This window comes from Megalobrama amblycephala, linkage group LG11 (assembly GCF_018812025.1).
Source record: "Megalobrama amblycephala isolate DHTTF-2021 linkage group LG11, ASM1881202v1, whole genome shotgun sequence".
NCBI lineage: Eukaryota > Metazoa > Chordata > Actinopteri > Cypriniformes > Xenocyprididae > Megalobrama > Megalobrama amblycephala.
The window spans coordinates 13170422-13189546 of record NC_063054.1 but is presented as its reverse complement, the minus strand read 5'-3'; the positions used below and the strand labels follow the sequence as shown (position 1 = coordinate 13189546).

The following is a 19125-nucleotide window of genomic DNA, read 5'->3' as shown; positions in this document are numbered from 1 at the left end:
CATTAAAAGGATGGCCTAGAGCACTTTCCAAAAATATTGTATTTGGCATCCTATTATTATTATTATTTTAAAAAAATGCGCAGTGCATTTTTTAGCATTGCTATTCTTTTATATTTCAATATAACTGAATTTAAATATTTTTTACTCATTTTGCAGCCTCTTTAGAAGTTTGCTGAGGCCCCCTTGTGTGGTTATTGAGAATCACTGGCCTACAGCACTTTTTAAAGCAAAATCTCTGTTTCTTGGAACCCTGTTACCTATTCTGGTGTATTTCTATTTTTAAGTATTTCATTAAAAAGTTTATTTCATATTGTGCTACAAAATATCCAAAATTTTAAACTGAATTCATACATGTCTCAAATTTTGGTAAAAGGGGTTTGCAAGAATTGTGATCCTCAAAAACAGCATATAGTAGGCCTACAGTGAGGTGGAAAATTCAATTTTCTGACAGATAAGCACCTCCATTAATTTGAAAATCAACAAAAGTACTGAAAAAATGGTGATGATATTTTTTTTCATATGTAGATATAATGAATGTGGGAGTGTGGCTGGAAGCGGTTCAAAGAAAAAGACTGATGAAGAGGTGGATGCTTTTACAGCTTGACCCACAGCCTGGGAACCACAGGTATAAAAAGGGTGCTTTACCAGAGTCAGACTACATTACGTTATGAGTTACCACTTTATGGATTAGGCCTATAATCTGGTCTGTTTCAATACTAGTCTCCTTTGTCCATTACATTTTACCCATTTCCTTTCCCAAAAAATGTACCACTTTAACCCCATGTTAATGTATTACGATAATACAACAACACTAACGTTAGTAACAATAGCACTGTTAATGGAAACTGTGTTAACTCACTTTATTTTGAAAGGGTTGTATGTCAGAGACAGGACTTTTATTTTGAAACGGTGTTTCGGGTTGCAGCCTTCATGTTAAACCCGGTAGTGGAGCTCACGTAATGATCAGTAATCTGATCATGTGAAACGATCAGCTGGATGATCAAAACATTAATGTCAGGATGTATTAACATGTTTCTAGAGTTTATATCAGACCTGCGCATCATCTGTTAGGTGAGAGAGCTACAACATCGCACTTAAACTGACATTTAAGAGCAACTGTTTTCGTGTTATTTACAATGTTTACACATCTATAACGTCAGTAGGTTCTTACCAGACTATCATCATAATTCAGTGTTGTTTAACATTTTATATTATTGTCTTCAACTGACAGTAAGAAATATTTTAAAGTGCCATGGTATTGTTTGAGGTACCTTGAAGGATCATGTAAATACCATGGTACTGTATGTGAATACCATATTAAATTTTAACTATTCGTTTTAGTGTATGTATGGTGTGTAGTACTGGGAATGGAAATGTTTTGGAAATGGCACCATGATAATACCATAATTGTTTTTGAAATATACCATGTAAATAAATGGTAATCATTCAGTATATTTATTCTCTTGTTTAGATATAATGTCGGACCCTCACTCATTTCTGGGGTGTGTGAGAAGAGGTCTGCAGTTAGATGTGTTTAAGGATGTTGCTCGTCAATATCCTGTCATCTTCTGTATCTTCACCTTTATGATCACCTCCACCATCATCCTCAACCAGTGAGTACTTGCATATTTAAAGGGATAGTTCACCCAAAAATGAAAATTCTGTCATCATTTACTCACCCTCAAGCTGATCCAAATCTGTAAAAATGTCTTTGTTCTGTTGAACACAAAAGAAGATATTTTGAAGAATATGGGGAACTGAACAGTTCTGGGGCACCACTGACTTCCATAGTAATTTTTTTTTTCCTACTATAGAAGTCAATGGTGCCTCAAAGCAGCCTGGTTACAAACTTTCTTCAAAATGTCTTCCTTTGTGTTTCATTAAAAAGTTTATTTCATATTGTGCTACAAAATATCCAAAATTTTAAACTGAATTCATTCAAACTTTGGTAAAAAAAAAGGGGTTTGCAAGAATTGTGATCCTCAAAAACAGCATATAGTAGGCATACTGTGAGGTGGAAAATTCAATTTTCTGACAGAGCACTTCCATTAATTTGAAAATCAACAAAAATACTGAAAAATGGTGATGATTTTTTTTCATATGTAGATATAATGAATGTGGGAGTGTAACTGGAAGTGGTTCTGGAGCGTGTTATTTCCCCCCCTGAATTCCACTTATAATGTCAATCAAGGTTTTTGCACCAAAAATTGTGTACCAGTATATGATTGGTGATTAACAAATGTATCCCCATGCTTTTAACTTTTTTCCCAGGTATCTCCACATTCTCATGGTTTTCTGGTCGTTTTTGGCTGGAGTGATCACGTTCTACTGCTCTCTCAGCCCGGAATACCTGCTGCCGAATATTCTCATCTCAGTAAGGTCCACAAGGAAAGTAAGTGTTAGAAACCAGACTGTTGTGTCCATCAGCATTATGTGAACAATAAGCAGTCCAATCAACCAAAATGTGGTATTGATACAACCACAGAATATCCATGTACACACCACATCCCCTCTCTTGATAATGCTTTATTATGACAGAAGTAGTTGTCTTCAACTTTCTGAAGTGGGAGCCTCAGTAGATGGCACTTTTTTGAAATAGAAAAGGTAGATGTTCCCACACTGAAATCAAAGGAAATGTTATTACAACGAAAATTTTCTGAAGCTTTCATTTCATGTGTGGACATCTGCCTTTAATTATTTTTTTTATTTCCTGCACCTGAACTCAATTTGGTTTTGTATATGCACACCTATTTAATATTTTTTGCAGTCTTGAAGTAATACAGCCAATTATGTTGTAAAAAGAAGAGAAAAAAAAAAACACAAAATCAGAGCCAATATCAAAGTAAAAAGGTTTGTGATCATTCTTTGAGTCAAGTCCATAGAGTCATGGCCACAGTAAGCAATTCTTGGGGCAGGACTTATGCTGGTTTCACACCACAAGCATGAGCGAGACGTGCCCAGCGCATATTTGCATTCACACCGGGAGCAGGAGTAACGTGAGCATCAAGCAGGAGCAGCATGTGAGCAGCAGTGAAGCAGGGAAGTTTCGGCGCCGAGTCTATTTTTTGCTGCACTGCTGACGCTCAATTAAAGTGAAAGCACACTTTTGACTGACAAAATAAATATAATTTCACACAAAAGGTGTTCAAAATGCACAAAATAAGCATGTCTAGTGTGTTTTAACAAGAATATGACTGTCAGAAAAGAAAATGAAGAATCAAAAATATTTACAGAAGATTTACCCAGTTAAACTTGTTTTTAATTATTCAGTTTGTGTTAAAGTATGGTGTATTATAAAAAACTAAAGTAAACTAGCCAGATAATATGATATATAACATTCTTTTAGTTGTTAATCAGACAGCTGTATAGGCTCTAGCATACTCAAATGAAACCCGAGTTTGCGCTCTTTTTTTTCGCAGTTTGCTGTCATGTAAACATATGAATGTGGTAGATGATTGTAAATGTGTACGCAGTAGACCAACTTATAAAAACAAATTTATAGCTGTCTTTGTAAAGAAATGCTTACTTTATATGTAGCTTGGAGCTGCTGCTGTGACGCTGTACAAACGCTTCCAGTGTGAATGCTCGTGCGTCTCTGAAACTTATGTATTTACGCTCACGCGCTGCTCACGCTTGCAGTGTGAAATGGGCATTGGGCTGTGTGTCCACCTAAGGCCAGAGTATTTTTTCCCCAGCGTAGGACTTTTTTTCCTAAGGCCAGCATATTTTTTTCAGTTCATGAGGCGCTGAGTATCTATTTCACCCTGAACGCTTGCCATTTTTTTTTCTGGAAGCCAAGAGTCGAAAAATGTTCAACTTTGGGTAAAAAATGCAGTGCTCATCGCTGTCACTTTTTACTCAACCATCCAATCACAGTGGACCAACAGCCATATCATGCTTGTGCAACGGCAACAGAAGACAACAACAAGCACAACAACAGAATAATTTAAAACAAGAGCCAAAGCAAATACTTTACATTGTATCAACATTTTTATATTCAGAAACAAATATCTGCGAAATCAGATACTAGTAGCACTTCTGTGGATATTCCATATTCCGTATCATAACAACTAAAGCATCTTAACAGAAAAAAACGCTCTACAGCAAAGCATTTTCAGAAGAGCACTTGCCGTTTTCAGCTGGCTAAAAGCACTTAATCAGGTGCCTCTGGCTGAAATTGTGATTGCTTTCCAGAGAGGTTATGCCCTCCTTGGTTTAAATGTGATCACCCCAGCCCATCATAAAAGGCCCGGTTGTCTCTGCTTATTGCCAGCCCTACATACAGTATGGCGAGGTGTTTTCAAGTGACCATTCTTGCTGTAAGCTAAAGCCAGCTGGCACCTGGGAGTAAAGTGGAAGTATTGGTCAGTCTCACATCTACAATAGCAAGATCGTCTAGAAACTTCTTCAGCACAGCCAACTTTGCTTGCTGTTTTTCTGATACCCCTCCAGTGCAGGTGAATGCGATAGGGTTTTATAGGGGTGGTCCCAGTCTCTTCTCGTCTAGTCAATGATCAGCATGTACGACCAACCACTTTACCGAGTTCATCTGTTTTACTTTCCCACAGCCCTCTTACTTTCCCTTCCTCCCTTCCCTAGCCTGCAATGTGGTAGGGAAAGCTAATTAGTGAACATTAGTGAACCATTCGGGGAACCCCTCACCCTGAGGGTGTGTTCTTCCTCAGGTTCTGCTCACTCCCAAGTTCATACTGCACCTTGGACAAGGTGAGTTACATGCACTCATCTTTCCCTTCCCTGAACTTGGGAGGACATTATACAGGGCCTTCCCATTTGTTGGTTTTTCCCTACCAATTTAATGTAGATTTGGTGCCCTGAAACAAACGTATGATACATTCCTTTCACTGCATCCAGCTCTGCAGCTTTGGTATAATCCACAAACGAAAAAAACTTTGCCTCTAGTAGAACAGTGGTGAAAATTCCTTGTATATGGGTCTATGACAAAAGGGATCAATTTGCCAATACATTAATTCACATAATCTACTGCCAGTCACCAGGTACCATGAGGTTTTCTCACTGTCCACATGGAGCTATCGGAGGGTATTGGCCCTTAAATATGACTCCCAGCCCCCACACCCCTTCCAAACAGGTGTTGGACAGCTGGCACAATTCCGTTCTCCACATCCGTATTTGGTAGGTATTTCCGATTGCACTCACAGGGGTCTTTGACAAGCATGCCTGAATGCTGTAAGGCTATGCAGCTGCGTAAGCTGACCTGCTTGTCTCTCACATAGGGTTCAAGTCACCACTGACACTAGAGCTTTTGTTGGATCCTGACCTGCTAGCCATATCCCAACAAGTGGTCCCTTGTTACCCTGCTCATCGGGATCAGTGTCATTACCATCAGTACCCAGAGTACTTAATGTATGCTGACATCAGCCTCTCTGTGTAGTCTGCCACGTCTTCCCTGGCCTTCTGCTTAACAGAATTTACCTTGGACCAATCAGTTTTACTTTTGATACAGTCTTTCACTGACTGTGAAGATGTCTAATAAGATATTAGACATCTCCAACTTGCCAGATATAATTTCCCTTCATGGTCAATGAGCAAAGTGCAAGAGGCCTTACTGTGTGGAGTTTACATGTTATCCTGTGTTAGCTTGGGTTTCCTCCAAGTGCGCCAGGTTCTCCCACAATCCAAAGACACACAGCAGTGAGTGCTAACACTCTAGTGGACTGGCCATCTGTCCAGGGTATTTCCCTTCCTTCAGGCCAAGACATCTCCTGCATCCCAGTGAACCTACATAGGTCAAGCGGTTCAGAGGATGAATGGATGCTCTTTTGCTTGTTGTGGAATTTTTTTAACAGGATCACCTTCTTTGTTAGCTCATATATTGCATAAGATAGGTCTTGTAATTAGTTGTAATAGATCTTAGTTTCTTCTCCATCCTCACACTTTTTAGTACTGCTACTCGCAGTGAGGGGGTGCAGTTGAGTGCGTCCACTCACTCCTGGGCCATAAGGCCTCCAGATGATTTCAGGCAGGAAGGCGAAAGTATCCTTGTCATCTTCCTGATCAGAGTCAGAGTCTGTATCTGATTCAGCCTTAGACTGTGCACATGTGTTCCCTGCACCATTCTGCGGTGACTGAGGGGCCGGTTGCATAAACTACTAAGACTAATCTTACAAGTTACACATTTTTTAAGACTGTTCATAACTGATTTAAGTCAAGTACATAAAAACGTTGATTGGCCTAATTTGAAACCAAAACGTAACACTGATTGCCTCTTGACTAATCGCTAGTTGGTCATAGTAGAACCATAATGGAAGCAGAAGAGTTGTTTACACCGGACGCGAGCGGCGCGTCAAAAGATAATAGAACCCATTATAATTCTACACTGTATGCGCTGTGGAAGACAGCTTCCTGAATCTACACAAGTTCAAAGCTGGATGGCTATTACTGAATGCACAAAGGCTATTACTGAAAGAAGCAGTTCCCACTTTAAAAGCAGAAGCTGCTGTTTATTGCCCCCAAACTGTAAGTACGTTTTATTGTTTGTACATGTCTTTTATACGTATAGTTCTGTTGCTATTTTTTGGTTGCATCAAGGACTTAAACAAAGACCAACACATTTTTTCTTCGCTAGCCAGTTAGCTAAATTATACAAACACCAACAAACGTCTATGTTCATAGACAAACAGTTGTTCATGCTATAAATTAAACTATACCTTTACAAAAATGCTACTACTCAGTCATGTATTCGGCTACAGTAAAACTTTAATCAGGATAAAACTGTATATTGAAAGCTAACAAACAGCAGTGACAGCATATCTAAACACTTTGACATAAATACTAAATGTAATAATACCATTCATAAACGTCCTTTAAAAGCCGCGATTGCAGAGGTTCTGCTTGACCCTCTTCATCTGAGTCTGATTCGGGCTCAATTTGATACAGCAATATAGATGCCATTATTTACATTTCTACTGAAGCACATAACGGCTCTGGTAACAACTAATGGTAAGGGGCGTGGCGTTTCTGGACACTTCAGCGAATCACGATGGTTCTGGATACATTGGGCTAGCTAACCAATCTGAGCACATTGTGTATTTCGGAGGGAGAGGCTTCATAGAAGCAGGAAGTCAAACGAGCCGTTCGAATGACAATGGAAATAGAGGTGTAGAATAAAGGTAAAATATATGAAAAATACGACTTTTCCAAGCAATAAGACTTAGTTAGTTAAACTGCGCCCCAAAAACACAATCAAGCCTAGAAAGAAAACACTGAACCACACCTTTAAGATGTTACCTGTTGTCTCTGTAGATTCTGCATCTTTTTACGGCACTGCAACGTGAAAGCAGAGAGACTACTCACCCGCCTCCAGATCTTCACAATAACAACTGAGTAAATTTAAAAAAGTAAAATTCCCTCCCTTCCCTAACTCCCATGCAAATCCAAAAACAGGAGAAAAACTGAAATACTCCCTACAGAATTTTCCACAACTTATAGACTACTTTAACAAAAGCAGAAACAAACAATGTAAAAAATGCAACATTTTGAGTCAGGAGAAAGGAATTTGTTTGTCTGCAGTCTCCACTGTGCACCATGTGCCCTCATAAATCAAATTGGGAACAGTAAGTCCTGTAATTATCTGAGCTGTGAGGCAACTGAAAGGAAGATAGTACGGTAATTGCAGCAGAAATCCTAAAACGCACCATCTTGACACAAACACAACAAATAAATAAATAAAATACATACATATATATATATATATATATATATATATATGTCTTTGGGCTTAAAAATTGTTAACTACTTTTTTTCTGCTTGCAGCTCTTTCAGTTTATCATTAAGCCTCTTAATACGCCGCTTACATTGGGACATTTTAGTCTCATCCTGGTCTTTGTTTTCTTTATCTGTGTGTCTGCGACACTTCAACCAAACTATAAAAGTCTACCATTGCAATCAATCAACCAACCATAATTTTCTGTTTTCATATAGGTCCTAAAGTCTTAAAGTGAATATGCAAAATTCACTTTTACATGGTATTTTACATGGTACACTTTTACATTGAAGACACAGTTTATTAGTTTTCTATTTGAAGGGAATGCACCACAGATCTAATATACACATGCAGTTTCTGTCTCTGCTGTTTATGTTCACAGGCATAACCGACTGTTTATGTAAACTTTGTGTGATTTTGACACACAAAGTGTTTTTGACAGTTTAAGCACAATAAAACGTGAAAGAGAAGTTAGTTTAATAAATAAATGCAGATATAAAACATTAATGATGAAGAAGAACTGCAATGTCCCGGGTTGTGATTGCGATAGTATCCAATGTATGCAGGAGCTGTGAATTAAGGATGCGCTATTCTGGATAGGGGGCGGGGAGCAGCAGCATTTAAAGACACATGCACTAGCATTCAAAAATGGGTATATACAACATGGCATAATAAATGATCTGTGAGGTATTTTGAGCTGAAACCTCACAGACACATTCTGGGGACACCTGAGACATATTCTATCATGAAAAAATTGACATAATAGGTCCCCTTTAAAAATCTCTCTTGACCGTCAGATCTCCCATGTCACATGTAAACCCACATTTATATGATCTCAGCTTATCCATGGTCTTATCCATAGCCGTAAAATCTATAATTTGGCTACCGTACAACTTTTTTATCTCTTCTACAGAAAGCTCAGACTCAAGATTACCTTCAGCCACTTCTTTCTTCTTATTAAGACATAACACAGGTCACTACACACATACTTTGATATGGACAGGAGTTAGCTAGCTAGACTGTATCCATAGTTTTTTCTAGCTGGCTCAGTCTTGGAATACTTCAGAGATTTCACATGCTCAATGTCATTCTGTACTGGCATGCTCAGGTTTAAGGTGACAGACCAAAACAATGAATATAATGTGGGCCACATATGAAAATTATAATGTAATTTAATGGAAAACTACATGAGTGATGCTCTGTGGCATGACAGGACTTGGCCTTGGAAGTCGGCCAACAGATCCAGAGTATAATAAATAGTGATAATTAGGTAAAATGATACTGGTAGAACATCAGCACATTTGGGAGGCCTTTCAGCCAATCAGATTCAAGGACTGGAACTATATATTGGCTATATCGTGGACCAATAAATTGGCCTGGGCAATACTTGACTATTTGGATAAGTGTTACCTCTGCCTTATGTCATTTTTCAAAATTTCCCCCTTTATTTTGTGAAATTGGAGTATATATTGGGTAAAATAAGTGTTTATTTGTCATTTCATCAAAATTGTATACAATGCTGGTCTATATATATATATATATATATATATATATATATATATATATATATATATATATATATATATATAATAATATAATATATATATATATATATATATATATATATGGTGGTATAATGGTGGTGCAAAGAGAAAGCACCCCATCTTCAGTGCCAGAATTGGCTCACAGCAATAACCCAAACAGCCACCATATATTTCACAAAAGAGAGTAGTTTTTATTTACAAAATCAAACTAAAGTAAAAGAAGAGTATCAGATTCAGAAGGAGGTATTGCCAAAACAACGAACATAACCAGAATAACTCCTCATTAACCAACTAACTATACTAAAAAGAAAAACAAAATACAGCAAAATAAGCTAACTCCCTAACTAACATAACCAGGAGAAAAGGTTAATTCAAAATAAAATGGCACCCACCTCCCTACTAACTCCACAAAGTAATTCAATAAATCACAAACTAGTAAACTTAGCAAAACCAAAACATATTAATAGCTGAATCAAAACATTTAAAAAAAACGAACTCAAGTTAACACTCACTTCTCCCTTTTAAGTCTCAATCATAGAGTGTAATCAGTGAGACAAAGATAAGAAACTCTACTTAAGTAAGTTTGACACAAATGAGGTAAAGATACACAGAGTCACCAAACTATTTGCTTTAAGACAATATCAAGTTGGGGTTAAGGATGGGATCTCAGCTGCTGCACACAATCAAGCCACCACCAACACTTCTCCCATCCCATCATCCAACCACAACAGGACACTGATTACTGAAGTCATGTGGTGATAATTGTTTTGCAGGGAAAGAGAGAAAGAGAGAGAGACAAAAACAAAGCATAGCTTGGGCACAACAATAAACCCATTACGGCCCTGGATATAACAATTATAAGCACTATATTGAACTCCATGCTCTCTATATATCAGCCAAAAATCTTGATTGACCACTAATTAAAAGTAATGTAAGCACTTGGTAATATTGTACTACCTCACTTGTTGCTGGAGACTTTTTTAATGTCTGTACTGTATATTTGTGTATCTACAGCCACAGGAACAGCAGGAATTATTCCCTCTGGGTCACAGTTGTGCAGTATGTGGGAAAAAACAGTGCAACCGCCACAGGTATGATCTCAAATCTCACAAAATCTTTGATCAACTTGTACTGGGCATATTTCAGCCCAAAATCAAAAGAAAGAAATAAGAAATTATGTCAATTATTTCTGTAAAAAGGTTCCATTCAGCTTGGGTTTCAAATCAAAATGCAAGAAATTATTCTGGCTTGGGAAAGACGAACAAAACAGTATTCAACAAAACGATTCAACAGTAGAATTCAACAGCAAAAATTAAAGGGCAGTGTAACACCATTCATAGTGTGGGGAAGAAGGAGATGGGAACCTATAGATGCTTGTTTCCACCATGAAAAAAAAAAATCTCACAATTCTGACTTTTTTATCTCAACTGTGATATAAACTCACAGTTGTGAGTTATAAAGTCAGAATTGCATGATATAAAGTTAGAATTGCGTGATATAAAGTCAGAATTGCATGATATAAAGTTAGAATTGCGTGATATAAAGTCAGAATTGCATGATATAAAATTAGAATTGCGTGAAATAAAGTCAGAATTGCGTGATATAAAGTTAGAATTGCATGATATAAAGTCAGAATTGCATGATATAAAATTAGAATTGCGTGAAATAAAGTCAGAATTGCGTGATATAAAGTTAGAATTGCATGATATAAAGTCAGAATTGCGTGATATAAAGTTAGAATTGCGTGATATAAAGTCAGAATTGCGTGATATAAAGTTAGAATTGCGTGATATAAAGTCAGAATTGCGTGATATAAAGTTAGAATTGCGTGATATAAAGTCAGAATTGCGTGATATAAAGTCAGAATTGCATGATATAAAGTTAGAATTGCGTGATATAAAGTCAGAATTGCGTGATATAAAGTCAGAATTGCATGATATAAAGTCAGAATTGCGTGATATAAAGTTAGAATTGCGTGATATAAAGTCAGAATTGCATGATATAAAGTCAGAATTGCGTGATATAAAGTTAGAATTGCGTGACATAAAGTCAGAATTGTGAGTTATAGTCAGAATTGCGTGATATAAAGTCAGCATTGCGAGTTATAAAGTCAGAATTGTGAAATATAGACTTGAAATTACGTGTTACAATGTCCAATTGTGAGGAAAAAAGACTGACTTTTTTTCTCAGAATTGCGAGTTTATATAAACTTGCAATTCTGACTTTATAAGATGCAAATTTCTAATTTATATGACGCAATTCTGACTTTATAACTCTCAATTGTGAGTTTATCTCACAATTCTGAGAAAAAACGTCAGAATTGCGTGATATATAATGTCATAATTGCGAGTTATAAAGTAAATTGCGTGTTATAATGTCCAGTTGTGAGGGAAAAAAGACTGACATTTTTTCTCAGAATTGCGAGTTTATATAAACTTGCAATTCTGACATTATAACTCGCAACCATGCTTGCCACAGACAACATCAATTCTTTTGCTTTTGAAACTTTTTTGATTGAATAATGAAGATGTAAATGTAACTATAAAGGATTTGTGTTTTTCTTCCAAAGACCGACCCTTCTGCTGGAGAACTATCAGCCATGGCTGGACTTAAAGGTGCCGTCTAAAGTGGACGCCAGTATTTCAGAGGTAGAGCCATAATTCCAGTCATGAATAAAATTATGTATTATATAAGCAAATTCAAATTCATAGAGCTTATAAATCTTCGCTTGACTGATCTTCAGGTTTTGGAGTTAGTTCTCGAGAACTTTGTGTACCCGTGGTACAGGTATGGCTGCTTTAAATGCAAAAATTGCTTTTTTCTCAATGTTTTAGCTGGGAAAGTTAAAGCAAAATTCAACGTAACTTTTTTTTTCTTTTATGATGATTTGCTATCAGAGATATTACAGATGATGAGGCGTGTGTGGATGAACTGAGACAAACAATCCGTTTCTTTGCTGCAGTTCTGGCTCACCGTGCACAAAGAGTACATAAACCTTTACACAATCTATTGACACATATCACAATTTACCTACATCTGTGAAAGGCATACTGACTAAAATGGTCTTGTAGGTGGATGTACCCTCGGTTTTGATGGACAAAATGATGAAAGCAGCTATGAAGCACATTGAGATCATGGCAAAAGCACAGCAGAAAGGTGCGTCCTGTGGTGAAATAATTGAATATTATAGGAGCTTATGTCTAGAATTAAAGTTAAATAAACAAATTAAAAAACTTATCTAAATAAGCGGTTCTTTGAATTTCTATCCCCACTGTAACATATAGAGCATCTCTGTTGTAACTCATGGTATAAACTTAAGAGTGTAAAGGACATTTTGCAGTTTGGCACCATCATTTTAATTAGCTATATTATTATTATTATTTTTTAAATTGTCTGTGTTTGTGTGAACAGTGAAGAATACAGAGAGCCTCCAGCAGGCAGCAATAGTTGAGTACGGTGCCGATCTGCATGTCGCCCTGCGGAGCCGCAAAGATGAGCTGCTGTACTTGAGGAAACTCACAGAACTACTGTTTCCTTTCGTCATGCCCCCTAAAGCTACAGACTGCAGGTACACCTCAAACATTCACACGAAGTACACTACCATTAAAAAGTTTGGGGTCTGTAAGATTTTTAAAATGTTTTTGAAAAAAAGTCTCTTATGCTTATCAAGGCTGCATTTATCAAAAATTCTGTAAAAATATTACTACAATTTTAAATAACAATTTTTCTGTTCAAATATATTTTAAAATGCAACATATTTCAATGATGGCAAAGCTGAGTTTTCAGTATTATTCCTCTGGTCTTCAGTGTCACATGATCCTTCATAAATCATTCTAATATGCTGTTTTGAAGAAAAAAATTCTTATTATCAATGCTGAAAACATTTTTGTGGCTTCATTTTTATTTTGGAAACTGTGATAATTGATTTTCCAAGATTCATTGATGAATAGAAAGTTTAAAAAAGTTTAGTTACTGTCACTTTTGATCAATATAATGTGTCCTTGGTCAATAAAAGAATTCATTTATTTAAAGTCCCTTTGTAGTTAATAATTTTATTCCTTTTAAACTCCTCTTTGATCACGAAAATTACATATTTATTTATTTTTCCTGTGAAAAAAAAAAAAATCGTTGTCTTAAAGGGTTAGTTCACCCAAAAATGAAAATTCTGTCATTTATTACTCCCCTCATGTCGTTCTACACCCGTGAGACCTTAGTTAATCTTTGGAACGCAAATTAAGATATTTTTGTTGAAATCTGATGGCTCAGTGAGGCCTGCATAGCCAGCAATGACACTTCCTCTCTCAAGATCCATAAAGGTACTAAAAACATAATTAAATCAGTTCATGTGAGTACCAGTGGTTCAATATTAATATTATAAAGCGACGAGAATATTTTTGGTGCGCCAAAAAAATAAAAAAATAACGACTTATATAGTGATATAGTGATTTCAAAACACTGCTTCAGGAAGCTTCGGAGCGTTATGAATCAGCGTGTCGAATCAGCGGTTTGGAGTGCCAAAGTCAGTTGATTTCAGCAGTTTGGCGGTTTGACACGCGATCCGAATCATGATTCGACACAGAAGAATCATAACACTCTGAAACTTCCTGAAGTAGTGTTTTGAAATCGGCCATCACTAAATAAGTCGTTATTTTGTTTTTTTGCCGCACCAAAAATGTTCTTGTCGCTTTATAATATTAATATTGAACCACTGTACTCATATGAACTCATTTAAATATGTTTTTAGTACATTAATAGATCTTGAGAGAGGAAATGTCAGTGCTGGCTATGGAGGCCTCACTGAGCCATCGGATTTCAACAAAAATATCTTAATTTGTGTTCCAAAGATTAACGAAGGTCTTAAGGGTGTGGAACGGCATGAGGGTGAATAATAAATGACATTATTTTCATTTTTGGGTGAACTAACCCTTTAAAATAGTTTACAAGTCTCTAGGCATGAATTACTTCATGAAAGTTTTATGAGGATCAGTTGGTTTCTCTGCTATACTCATTTAAGCTTTGTGGTTTATTCTCAGATCTTTGGCCCTGCTGATTCGAGAAGTCATGACAGGTTCTGTTTTTCTGCCAATAATGGACTTTGTGGCTGATCCTGTAAGTGAAACACATAACCTAAAGGGTTAATTCACCCAAAAATGAAAATAATGTCATTTATTACTCACCCTCATGTCGTTCTACACCCGTAAGACCTTCATTCATCTTCGGAACACAAATTAAGATATTTTTGATTAAATTCGATGGCTCAGTGAGGCCTCCATAGCCAGCAATGACATTTCCTCTCTCAAGATCCATAAAGGTACTAAAAACATATTTAAATCAGTTCATGTGAGTTCGGTGGTTCTACCCTATTATAAAGCGACGAGAATACTTTTTGTGCGCCAAAAAAAAAAACATAATGACTTTTCAACAATATTTCGTGACGGCTGATTTCAAAACACTGCTTCAGAGCTTTATGAATCGAATCAGCATTGTTTTTTTCCCTCGTCGCTTTATAATATTAAGGTAGAACCACCGAACTCACATGAACTGATTTAAATATGTTTTTAGCACCTTTATGGATCTTGAGATTTACAATGGCATTGCTGTCTATAGAGACCTCACTGAGCCATTGGATTTCATAAAAAATATCTTAATTAGTGTTCTGAAGATGAACGGCATGAGGGTGAGTAATTAATGACATTATTTTCATTTTTGGGTGAACTAACCCTTTCAATGAGGACATTAAACCATAGATATTTTCTCTTTGTCCTTTACTATTTTTGCGCATTAAGTTGGCTACAGTTATCTGAATTTTGCTTGTATATTTCATGCAATAGCTGCATTTGATATAACATACATAAATAAATAAATAAATGTTGTTTTTCTGTGTGTGAATCTTAGAGTTGTTAATCCAATGTATAATTCACTTCCCCCCCCAGGACACAGTAAATCACATGGTGCTCATCTTCATTGATGATTCTCCAGTGAGTGATTCAACCAAATCAATAAAAGACTGTTCAGTTAGCCTTTCCTGCAAAGTGTGTTTTAATAATGTTTTTTTTCCCCTTCTGTTTTTATGTAATTTTGCTGCTAGCCTGAGCCAGTCATCGACCCTCCATCTGCCCTTGTGCCCTTCCTGGAGAAGTTTGCAGATCCACGCAACAAGAAATCATCGGTAGGTAAACTTCGTCACCTTAACATGACGCTTTCAGGTTTATCAGGACGTCTAAAGAAAAGTGATGTAGTGAAAAGGTAGATGAATTCCTCACTACCAATATCATTTCAGTGTTTTTTGAGTCCTTGGGTTTAGTAAATAACTTAAAAACCTTACAGGTTGCTTCTTTTGTTTGTTATTCTGCCAGGTTTTGAAGTTGGATTTGAAGGAGATCAGAGAGCAGCAGGATTTGTTGTTCCGCTTCATGAGTTTCCTGAAGGAGGAAGGAGCGGTACATGTCCTGCAGTTCTGCCTGACTGTGGGTGAGGACATGCATTTCACTGCTAACATGCATACAATTCATGACTGTGTCATTAGTAACTAAAAGAGGAGGTGTGGGTTTCTGTTATAAAAATATGTGTTAGTATAATATTCATTAAGATAACAATAAGGGATATTTATGATTAATCCATGATCGATTAGTTGCCGTTAATTTAACTTCAGCACAAATGTTTTCAGTAATCATGCAGATGGCAAAATCACAGTATCTGCTAACATAAAAAATACAAAGAAAGTTTGGAGAATGAATTTCATCTACACATAAGTTAGAAAAATGGACATACTTTTAAATCTACACCTGCCATGGTGTTTCTTTTTTGTCATCTCTTATTTTTTTGGTTGAGAAAAAGTCACCACTCGTCACTGGTGTGCAGGGCTGCACAGATGTTGCTGCCTTTTTATATTCGGGTCTGGTTGGGTTAAAAAAAAAATGCTGTCAGGTTAGACTCAGGTCTAATTTTATTGGGTCTGTCTCTGTGTGTCCCATACTCGGAATTTGTGCTCTGCGTGTCACCCATCCAAGTGCACACACACAGCAGTGAGTTTTGAACACACACACAGCCGCAGCATTGAGGAGCCATTTTTTGCTGCAGCGCCCAGGCAGCGATATAACATTAGGGAATATCATCTATAATTGTAAGAATTAAAAAAATTTCACTTAAAGGGAAAGTTCAGTCGGTTTTTGATGCTGCTAGCTCTTTGATGCCTGTTTGGTACTATGCATCTTCTTGCCCTCTAAGAGGTGTCTGGCAGTTGTCCAAGCAATGTTATCAGCAGGACATTTGTTTATGTTAGTCCACAAAGTTCCATTGAAAATGGTGCAAACTTTTCTCTGTGGTTGCAGCCAGAGTTGGGCCTCGCCATAAAACTGTGCCCTGGAATGCCCTAGTGAATGCTGCCCATTACAAATGCTGCTTTAATTCAAATTTAAGCATTTTAAATTGGTTATTGACCACAAAAGTGATTTATTCTTTAACAATGTTATATTAGGGCTATCAAACAATTAATCACATCCAAAATAAAAGTTTGTTTAAATAATATATATATGTGAACTCTGTATTATTATTATGTACACTACTGCTCAAAAGTTTGGGATGGGTAAGATTTTTAATGTTTTTAAAAGAAGTTTCGTCTGCTCACCAAGGGTGCATTTACTTAATTAAAAATACAGTAAAAACAGTAATATTGTGAAATATTATTATAATTTAAGTTTTCTATTTGAAAAATTTTAAAATGTAATTTATTCTTGTGTTGGCAAAGCTGAATTTTCAGCATCGTTAATCCAGTCTTCAGTGTCACATGATCCTTCAGAAATCATTCTAATATGTCAATTTGCTGCTCAAGAAACATTTATTGTTTACAATTGTACAAAATATTTGTGTACAATATTTTTTTCAGGATTCTTTGATGAATAGAAAGTTCAAAAGAACAGTGTTTATTTGAAATCTAATCTTTTGTAACATTATACATGTCTTTACTGTCACTTTTGATTGATTTAATGCATCCTTGCTGAATAAAAGTATTCAAAAAAATAAAAATTCTTATTGACCCCAAACTTTTGAACGGTAGTGTAAAATGTTACAAAAGCTTTGTATTTTAGATAAATGCTGTTCTTTTGAACTTTCTATTCATCAAGGAATCCTGAAAAAAAGTACACAACTGTTTTCAACATTGATAATAATAACAAATATTTCTTGAGGAACTAATCATCATATTAGAATGATTTCTGAAGGATCATGTGACACTGAAGACTGGAGTAATAATGCTGAAAATTCAGCTTTGCCAACACGAGAATAAATTACTTTGTAAAATATATTCAAATAGAAAACAGTTATTTTAAATTGTAATAATTTTTCACAATATTACTGTTTTTACTGTATTTTTAATTAAATAAATTAAGCCTTGGTGAGCAGACAAAACTTCTTTTAAAAACATTAAAAACTTTAATGAGCGGTAGTGTATATATAAATACACTCACATGCATGTATATATTTAAGAAATATTTGCATGTGTATATACTGTATATATTTATATATAGTTTTTTGTATAAGTATAAATATTTTATATATAAATATAACACATTTTTCTGCTTTTGTAATTTTTTACAAGATGGACAAAATTTGTCACCAAAAAAATTTCGTTTTTACCGAATTACACATTTGGTTATACTGAATGACGATATTTTAAAAAAAATATCTAAAATATTTAAAGTATTACAACATTTTTCATGTTTTATAGTGGTTGTACTGAATGACCTGATGTTTTGGGACATGCGTGTAAGCAAGTTAGGACATGAATTTTTCAAAAAGTTTAAAGAGAGTTAATTACTTTGCTTCACGACCATGTGATCCTTTGCAGGTGTCTGAATGATGTCACATCCTGTCACATGATATTGACCACATTACTTGATCCAAAATGTTCCCTTTATATTGGTTACTCCGTATGACATCAATGAAATTAATTTTTTCCAGACATTCTTTCTCATAACAAAGCAACGACTTCTAGTCTTCTACACATTATTGTAATACCATTTTGCTCTATCAAAGACCTTATGTAGCCCCGCCCCTTTTCAGCGCTGCGCTCGTTGTCTTTTGACTTCCGGCTTGTATTTCCACAGCGATCTTATGTATTTATGAATGAACTGCTCATTTTAAAATCTTCCCGTTCTACTGACATTTGTTAAGACATCTGATTTAAATATATCAATGCTCATGATAACTTTTGTTAACTCTACAACACGTAAAACCACTTCACCAGCTAATTATTCTTCAACAACGATGCCATAGAAATATACAGAGCTACCGCAAAAACGGAAGTTCAAAGACAATATTCTAAAGATGGCGGCGCGCATGTTTCTCTGGAAAATAAGGTCTATAGAATAACACAAGACGTGTCACTCGTATTGTTTTGAATGGGAGAAAGTGTAATGCGAGCCAATCGCCGACTGGTAAAGTCACGCGTCACTTCAGCGGCCGTTAGAATCACCGGTTTCTATAGAAACAGTCAGACGCGCGCCTTCAAAGAGACGCGTTTAGGTCTGCGCATGCGCATTAGCTTGATCCAGCCTGAAAAATACAGTTTTTTTTGTCATGATTCGAAGCGTTTAGAAACTAAATTTATGAGCCGGTTGTTATTAGATTTCATTGGTGATTTCAAATATGAAATTTAATCGTAAGGTTGGCGAACAGTTTTGGAGAATTTGATGTTTCCCCATTCAAAAGAGATTGCATGATGCCCAGGATGCCCGAGAGGCGTTTCAAAGATGGCCGCCGAGTGAAATTTTTGATGTTATAAAATGAAATATTGTTATAAAGTGAAATATTTGATGTTATAAAATCATGCCAGAATAAGAA

The 19125-nt window shown here is 36.0% G+C and overlaps 1 protein-coding gene across 4 annotated transcripts in view; it reads left to right on the top strand.

The window, feature by feature from the left end:
* The first annotated feature begins 913 nt into the window (after positions 1–913).
* The window catches only part of snx14 (sorting nexin 14), a 54288-nt gene continuing 36076 nt past the window's right edge, over positions 914–19125 (top strand). For all 4 annotated transcript variants that reach the window (XM_048206210.1, XM_048206208.1, XM_048206207.1 and 1 more), the window contains exons 1-13: positions 914–1071; positions 1472–1613; positions 2272–2392; positions 10300–10376; positions 11855–11933; positions 12029–12072; positions 12183–12270; positions 12357–12441; positions 12697–12853; positions 14319–14394; positions 15219–15263; positions 15374–15454; positions 15642–15756. In XM_048206210.1, the coding sequence (XP_048062167.1) occupies positions 1477–1613; positions 2272–2392; positions 10300–10376; positions 11855–11933; positions 12029–12072; positions 12183–12270; positions 12357–12441; positions 12697–12853; positions 14319–14394; positions 15219–15263; positions 15374–15454; positions 15642–15756 (1105 nt within the window). In that variant the 5' untranslated portion in view covers positions 914–1071; positions 1472–1476. The remainder of the gene's footprint in view (positions 1072–1471; positions 1614–2271; positions 2393–10299; positions 10377–11854; positions 11934–12028; positions 12073–12182; positions 12271–12356; positions 12442–12696; positions 12854–14318; positions 14395–15218; positions 15264–15373; positions 15455–15641; positions 15757–19125) is intronic.